General features: G+C 45.7%; 1 protein-coding gene across 1 annotated transcript in view; it reads right to left on the bottom strand.

Moving 5' to 3' along the window:
* Window positions 1–344: 344 nt before the first annotated feature.
* Window positions 345–8,529, bottom strand: part of LOC112956428 (metalloprotease TIKI1-like) — a 65,885-nt gene continuing 57,700 nt past the window's right edge. Inside the window, exons 5-8 of the mRNA XM_026049950.1 lie at window positions 6,777–6,867; window positions 2,900–3,154; window positions 948–1,039; window positions 345–364 (exon numbers count right to left, since the gene is read on the bottom strand). Of these exons, the coding sequence (XP_025905735.1) occupies window positions 345–364; window positions 948–1,039; window positions 2,900–3,154; window positions 6,777–6,867 (458 nt within the window). The remainder of the gene's footprint in view (window positions 365–947; window positions 1,040–2,899; window positions 3,155–6,776; window positions 6,868–8,529) is intronic.

The following is an 8,529-nucleotide window of genomic DNA, read 5'->3' as shown; positions in this document are numbered from 1 at the left end:
AGAGAGCTGGTTTTCCTGAAAGTGACACAAACCCCAAATTGAATCCCACTATAGAATACAAGGTATGTTTTCTGCCATATTAAGAGGGAATGTAGAATGCACCTGGGATTCTCAGATCACCTCTTCAGATTTACCTGTTTGGGAAGCAAATCTATAAAAGTGAACATTACATTTGTGAAATTTCCCAGACAATTATTTTTCTGAGCTATGTATCTGTGCAGTGATTTGTCCTGCCGTTGGTGGTTCAGGTCTACCCATTTTACATCATTAAACAGATAGCAGAAACATTTTGACCACAGGTCTGTACTGCTTTATTCCAACTGTGGTAGGTGTTGTTGTGAACCTTAATATATCGCCTGAAACCCTAAAAGGCAAAAGGTAGAAGCATTATTAGCAGAGACAAAATACCAACCCTTCTCCCAGCTGTGCTCCTCTGACCAAAATAATTATGCTCTAATAGACAAGTTAGTGGTGTGTAAATCTTCACACAAGGCACTGAAGGCAAAAAAAAAAAAATATATATATGTAATTTAGTTGGGCTCATACAGCTAAACAACAGCTATGTTATAGCAACATTATAAATTTCCCAAAAGCATTATGGGATAACATGAAATCATTCTTCTGCAAGAGAAGGATAAATAACACTTCCATTAGAAATATCTTCTCCTGTATTGGGCAGGCCAAACCAGTTATTAGTGCTAATGATCCAGACTCAGGAAAAGGAGGCAGCTGAAGAACACCCCAAAGAAGAGGCGTCCCACTCAGAGAGCCTTCTCTTTCTGTTTTCTTTCCGCATTCAGTTTCTTGCTGGCTCTCCAGGCCGGGAGCCCCGCGGCCGGGCTCCCGGGGAGCCTCCTCTCAGAGCAGCCTCCACACGTGCAGCGCCCAAGGCAGCAGGGAGAGGAGCGGAGAGGCGCCGGGGCGGCGCGCGCTGCTGGCGCCCGCGCCAGCGCGGCCGAAGCGTCCGTGGGCCCGGGGCTGCGCTTCCAGCGCGACGTAGCCGTTGATGATGCGGATACGGGGAGGAGGGTCCGTAGTGCTGCGGGGCAAACAGAGAGCAGAGCGGTCAGCACCATGCAAAGCTAGTGAGCCATGAGGCAGCAGGGCCCTCGTGGCCCGGAGAAGAGAAGGTTGAGAGGGGATCTGATCAGTATGTGTAAATATTTGAGGATGGAATGCAGGGAGGAAGGGGCCAAGCTCTTCTCCGTGGTGGCCAGTGACAGGACAAGGGGCAGTGGGTACAAGTTGAAACCCAGACAGCTCCATCCCCATGTGAGGAGGAACTTCTTCCCTGTGAGGACACACTGCAGCAAAATTAAAAGCAATCCCCCCTGCAAAATAGAAAGCAGAGTCATTTCTCTGCACCCACACCCCAGCTGCTACACACTGTTCTTGCTTCACTCTGCCAACTGCATGGAGCAAAAGTGCGTTGGGAATTTGAAGTCAATTAGTATCCTTTTTAAAAACACGAGCTATTCCATATTCCAAAACACCCGTGGGAGGGTTGTACATTGACTGGAGGAAAGCCAGCTGGCTGCACAGCAGCGTGTTACAGCTGACACCTACAGGCAGCACAGCCCACCATGAGGCTGTATTAAGTCACCTGAACTGGACCTTCCATGTATGGACTTACAGGAATAAAGTTATGTGTGTCCCAGGCCCAAGCCAAGCAACCCTGGCAGCGTCACCAACACACGGGCCCCAGAAGGAGGCATGTGAACCTGGAGAGGAGGCTCTGGTGGCCCGTCCTCCGGTGAGGGCAGCATCTCCGCAGGGCTGCGTGGCGCACGCCACGAGATGGGGCTGTGAGCACAGCCCGGTGCTGCTGCAGCCAGGACTGCAGGCACACCAGGGACACTCCTACAGATACACAGAACCGATCCTCCTGCTTTGCAAACGGCTCATCCCAGATGGAGCCAAGCACTCGGGCACTCGTAGCGTTCCCGCTCTGGAAAGGGCACAGCAGTCCCTGTATCCAGCACTGATACCTGTCCTTCCCCATGCTGGTCGTGCAGCACACCCACCTCGAGTAATTTATGGTCTTTGATATTAACGACTCGCCCCTAAAGCTTATTTCTGACCCAGGATCAATGTATTAGTGATCTATCAATCTAGAAAAGGATGGTTTGCATTGGCAAAGAAAGAAACAAAACATTACAAAGGAAGGAAGAAAAGGAGTTTGTTATCGAGCTCGCTGCTCCTGGCTGACTAAGCTGTCACCACTAGCAGAATTTTTCTGCTTTGCTTTTACTTCAGTATGGTCTAGCAGTATTTGTGCTCAAGTATGTTTCCCAAAAGTGCTTCCAGAAGCACTTCCTCCCATCTTCCCTGTGTTGATCGCAGGCACTGGTGCTGCAAGTGCATGTATATGTAATGCTACCCCGAGCTCCGCGAGCATGACTGCATGGGAAAAACCAAGCATGTCTCTGTGCAGCTGTGGCAGGAGGTTAAGATTACAGCGATTCCCAAAGCAGCTTGTAGCATTTCAGCCAGAGACTGTCAACAGAAGCTCCAACAACCGATTCACAAGCAATTGGTATCAATTACATTAACCGAAATGAAATGACGGTGTAAAATACAGAATTGGATGTAATCAGTGAATCCTTTATCTAGTTTTTGTGTAATTTGATCCTTTAGTTCAGTGACGCTTGAATTGTGGAAAATGGTTTCATACTTCCCACTTGCATTATACCTAATTCTCCACAAACATAACTGTTCTGGAAGAAACTAGGCCACCGTTGGCACTAGGCTCATGTCAATTTCAGCAAGAACTAGGCAGGGACCAGAGAGAAGGTAGGGCCAAATCCCACATACTCTGTGGGACTCTTAGGATTAATCAGCCTAAGTTCAAGTCCCAGTCAGCGTGACCAGCCCTGCTCCCTCCCCAGCCTTCGGATACCTTTCTTCAATGCGGACCCAGAGGTCATTAAACTGTCGCAGTCTTTGCTTCTTCTGCTGCTTCTTCTTCTTCTTCCTGTATTTTCTGTCCACCTTCTCCAGCAGGTCAGTGGTGTCGGGGAGCAGCAGGTGAGGCAGGAGCTCTTCCTCCTCCTTGCGCGGGTGCAAGGGCAGCGGGACCTCCTGGGACACGACGTAGGTGCCGTGTGCTGGCGAAGATGATGAGAAGGCGAGTAAGGTTTTGGGGGGTTTTCCACTGGAGGAAGGAAGGAACACAGACAGCGTTTGGTGTCTTGGTGTCTTGCATCAAACATACATCAACACAACAAACCAAAAAAATATATATATAGACATAAACATAAAAGCAAGCAATATATAACACGTATGAAATGTGTGCTGCTTGGCATGTTTGCTGCACTGTTACTCCTCTGCCTTGCATTCCTACCTCCTCTCCTCAAAATTCAATAGTCTAGTCAAAATGGAGAAAAAAGCTTTCGAAAAGAGCTAATCTGAAACTGTCCAAAGAACACTGGCTGCTGAAAGGTAGAAGAAAACTTGGGAAAAACACTGCATATTCTAGAAAGAATAAGCTAGAAAGAAATCACTGTGGAAGTCAGAGAAATGGCCTCCTGAAGAGCTCAGCTCAGCTCATTCCTTCCAGCAATTCCTGCCCAAAGCCAATTGATTTCTAGCGCGGGAGATTAAGACACACCAGTTGATGACCACTCTGATTCAACAGCTCCCACTGAAAGAGAAGCATGTCATGACCTGGTCCACAGACTGTAGGTCATGTTTTCAGACATGCATCTTGCAAATGGCCATCCTTGAAGGAAGTGGGTCATACATATGGCTCAATATACCATTTTGGGTCAATATACCTTTGGGCCATCTAGTCTGCAGGCTACCAGTAGCAGACTAGTTGTGGCAGTGTCTAATTTTGCCATCCTCTTATTTTCCTTCTGAAGAAGCCAGGTGGTGCAGAGTACCACACGCGTAGCCTTTATAAAATACCAGATAAGGGGACAAGCCTGAAATGTGACAGAACAGAGCTCAACATACTGGTATGGTACTAACTCTTCGTGTGAGCATTTATTGTCTTGGCACCCATTTGTAGAAGGACATAACTCTGTCCTGCCATTCAGACACACATCAGAGCACAAAATGGTGGCTTTAAAGAAAGTTATGTCAGGAAAATGTGTAGGTCCATGTGAGGGGAGGCTGAGGCTCTCCCACAATGCACAAATTAATTTCACTAATTAACAGCAAGTGAGGAGGCAGTACAGGAGCCAGCTTCCCAACTGCACAGATCCTGCGTTTAGAGACATCTGATTTAGTCTGGCAACGTAATCTGGCAGTTCAAGGTGGCTACAGCAAGAGAGGTACCGCAGTGAGACACGGTGAGGCTGTCTCCCTCGCAGGGCAGGTCTGAAAAGCCCAGGGGATTCAGTCACGTCACCACGATGGCCTGGCTGCACTGAGGGAGCAATCGGCCCCCTTTGATTCCTCAAGCTTCGTCTCATCATCCTTTGAGCAAGCAGCATCTCCCCATGCACATGCAACACAGAGGACGCAGTCCCCTTTCTCCTATCCAGTCTTGGCTTCCCCAACCCAAATTTCTCTCCTCCTCATTGTCTGAAATGATGTGATTCCCCTTCTCCACTTGTCTATAATACTCTTGAATAAATTTGCCCTCTGTATTTGACACAAGATGATTTTTAAAAATATTTCATTCAGGATACCAAGCACAGTTAAAATACCCAGGTCATCCATAGGTTACTTTACAGACACCAGTTTTCTGTAGTTGTAGACTGTTTTGGGTTGAAACTGAGGGAGTTTTTTTTTAAAAAAAGAACACAGATAATGTGCAAAAAGCATTGCTTCCATCAGTGCAAAACATTCCCAGAACTGTGGAGTGCATTTGCCTTCTGTTCTGAAGTCACACAAATTTTTCCCAGAAGGAGATCCTGGATCAGCACGGCTGCAGTTTTCAGGCTGCAGAGACTCCACAATGGATCTAAGAGCGAAAAGGGGAGGTTTTGGACTGGGACATGAGGGAGGAGATGGAAAACTTGGGTTATAGTTTCCATGTCCTTGATTTCCTTTCTCATTATCTTTCCCTCACTAGTGAAATTCCCACATTGCCGCTAGGTTAGGGATGCCCTGTTACCAAGCACACAGCAATCCCATAGCAGAGCTCGGCCTCTCTGTGTGCACAGTTAGGCCAGACCCAAAGCAGCACCTCCAGCCCTTGTTCTGATACATGAAAGCCTAGAGCACTTTTTAATGCTAGTAAAGACTCAAAAATAAGTTCCTCTCTAACACTTCATGCGGAGACCCTTCGAGCATCTGCAAGAGAAGCCATAAAGATGCAAAACTGCTTCCTCCTCCTCCAAGAGTGATGCTCTCTCCTTCAGCACAGCAGCCAGGATGGAAAGAGCCAGGAAGTGCCTTAATTACAGCTGTGATTATGTGAAGAATATTTGTGTGTGTGTATATATATACACACACATATATATATATACACATATATATACACACATATATATATACACACACACATAAATATACATAAAAATCCTAAAGTCAGGAACATTTAAAAGCCTCAAATAAGGCACTAGGAATTTGATTCAGTATGTGGTACTATATATAATTTATACTATATATTCCCTTGCACTCTGTCACGCTGGGCTGTCTGGTGTGACTCCAAGGCTACATGGCTCAGTAAGTCCTGTGCATAAGCATGGAGGGTTTCTTCTATATCAGACTACCTGCCCATTGGGTTAGGGGTTGTATGCTTGGGGATGAGTCTCAGCTAGACACGGTTCCAAGCTTAAGCATTCTGTGATTGTATGATTCTATGTACAGACTTGGTGATTTAAGTCAATGTTAGAAATAATGGCAAAAGCCTAGCCTGGGAGGATTTGAACCTCTTACTGTGAAAAAGGCAACAAAAATGGTGCAAGGAGACCACTGGTGCCTCTGGTGCAATCATAGTAGGAGAAAAATATTATATTATTTTATATTGCACTTGTAGGGAGCCCACGGAAGAGACCAAGGGCCTGCCTTGTGCCCCTACCACAACTTGTGTAGAATAAAAACTCATGCCTTTCTGTCTGAAAGTGTGGTTATATCCTAGGAGGTGACAAACAGAAATGTAAGCAGTTAGGACAGCATGCTCAGTACAGAGGATAAAAGGGAATCATTACAGTAACTGAGGTGAAATATCTTCTTTTCTCCCCTCTATGGTCTTCCCTGCGGGAAGAATGAGGGTATCTGAGAGACGCAAGAACATACGACTGACAAGAGCCTGGCAACGGAGGAGACAAGAAATGCAGCCTAAACTGGTCACAAGAAGTCCAGCAATTTGGGATTCAATAGGAGATGCAATTCTAGGTAGGGTGCAAAAGGTGAGAAAATTTGGAATATCCCACAGATATTCCAAATACAGATAAGTGCATCCAGTGAGACAGAAACACTAAGGGAATATCTTGAAGGACCACTGCAAAATGAACCAGAATGGATTTTTTAACGACTTAGAAATGTAGAGGAAAGCAGGGTCTGTAGGAATGCTCCACGATTCTGCTGGATGGGCTCTGAACAGACAGATTACAGGCTAATAGAAAGCAATCAGAAAGGAACAAATTCAGCAGGGCTGGTGAAGGACAGAGCTTAAGGGCACTCTATGACTGTTAAATAATTTTAACTGATCCCCCCAAAACAAATAATATCCACTAATGGAAGAGCAAAGCCAACTCCTGGCTAGGAGAGAGGGAATCCAGTGCCCTGTTAGGTGTATCTCAAACTGCCCCTATTTCTTCACGTCTTTTACAAACCCAGCCTCCCACTGTCTGCTCAGCTACCGCAAAAGCATGCATTACTTGTTGATGGCTTGTCCAGCTGGAGTGTGCTCTACCTCGTACCCTTCTCTCCTCAAAACATCAATCACTGTGTTGTTGCCCATGAAGTGACCTGCAGTTAAGAGAAAAATGAAATCAGAACCCAAGGAGCAAAAGGAGAGAGAAAGAGCAGAGCAACCACATCCTTCCTCATCACAGGTTGCACCGTATCCCTAGCGAGTGGCAGCTGTATTTCTCCCAGGCTGTTTTAGTTATCACGTTGTGCCTTTCTTAAATGTAGATGTGATCGGAATTAGTGTCCTTCACCCCGCTCCCGTGGATTGTTGATGCATTCCCAAGCCACTATTGCTCTTTTGGGGTGCCTAAGGGATGCAGTCACCATCAGAGATGTGCCCAGGAGTAGCACTTGTCCACAAACAGTGATGGTGCAAGTCAGGCCAGAATCCGGGCATGATATCTGCATCAGTTTAAGATCCTCTGGCACCACAGAGGCACTAATCAGCATGCCAGTCAACATCATCAGCAATCCTTAAGTGATTAAGAATCATCCAACTGCAGCAAGGAAAAAGCAGTGCTCAACACCGATGACTTAAATTGGCCCTTTTCATTCTCTCAGCGTAAGCCATGAGGGACAGAAATTACGCTTCATTTACAGCAAGTGGAGTTTGGGAAGTGCTTAGCCAGGCCTGGCCAGTTTTGTGATTTATGGCTCCATTCCATTTTCAGACAGATGTGAAGCTTGATCAGCCTGTAATTTGGCATCATAATTAATAAATGATTATTCAAAAGGGTGTAAGAATTCTAAAGGACTTTATGCCCTACAAGCTAACTGCCTCTGACAATTACTCCAACACCTCATTACACAAGTCTACTGAAAAGCAGTAGGACACAGGCTTGCCGCAGGCCCTTGTAAGTTTAGTTTTCTGGAAAAAAAATGATTCATTTCACAGCCTACCTCGCATTAAAACTAGTTGTGAGCAAATGATTTAATAGAGGGCTCTTTTCCCCCTGCATATGTAGACAGTACTGAAATTGGTAAACAATTCCAGAAAACTTGCTGCTGCTAATATTCTGCATAAATATATGGAAATAAACCCACCAGAATGACCCTTATGAACAGGGAAAGCAAGAAGAAAAGAAGGGGAGGTCCAGCAACGGCCATATTAACCATCAAAAGATTAAAACCAAGGTACTTTTAAGACCAAAATGGGTTTGACGATTTGAAGTAACAGCTCACAAGCTCTCAGGCCACAATAGCAAAGGTCTTATGAGTGATGGGCAAGATCTTTGGATGGTATCTTTGAGCACAGACAGATGAAGTTTTGGAAGTTTCAGTTTGCCTTAAAACCCAAACACCTCTAGCACGGAAAATGCCCTATAACCAGACAAAGCAGTGCACACCACAAAGGTACCATATTTAATTACATAATTGCTGTATCTTTCTCCTCCTCCTCCTCAGCGTGGTGTTTGTCTTTGGAAAGTTGCGGCCATTATTTGCATCTAACCTAATACTGTAATTAAGCCTTTTAACCTATTAAGCTGAAAGGTCAGTTCCAGCTAAATAAGGCACCAGATCTAGCTGCCTCACTCAGCTGTAAAGCACAGGGGAGCAAAAAGAGAGAAGACTCATTCACCTAACAGGCATCGAGCACCACCAGACTCCTTGGGAGCTGGCACTTCCAAAGAGTGAATCATCCTCTGCTAAGAGAGCTTGAGGTGGGAAACGCACTTCAGGAGCTTAGGGAAGCACCTCTCTCTCGATAATGATATAGAT

Source organism: Nothoprocta perdicaria, unplaced genomic scaffold, assembly GCF_003342845.1.
Source record: "Nothoprocta perdicaria isolate Ctin4 unplaced genomic scaffold, notPer1 scaffold_63, whole genome shotgun sequence".
Taxonomy (NCBI): Eukaryota; Metazoa; Chordata; class Aves; order Tinamiformes; family Tinamidae; genus Nothoprocta; species Nothoprocta perdicaria.
This window is presented reverse-complemented; position numbering and strand designations above follow the sequence as displayed.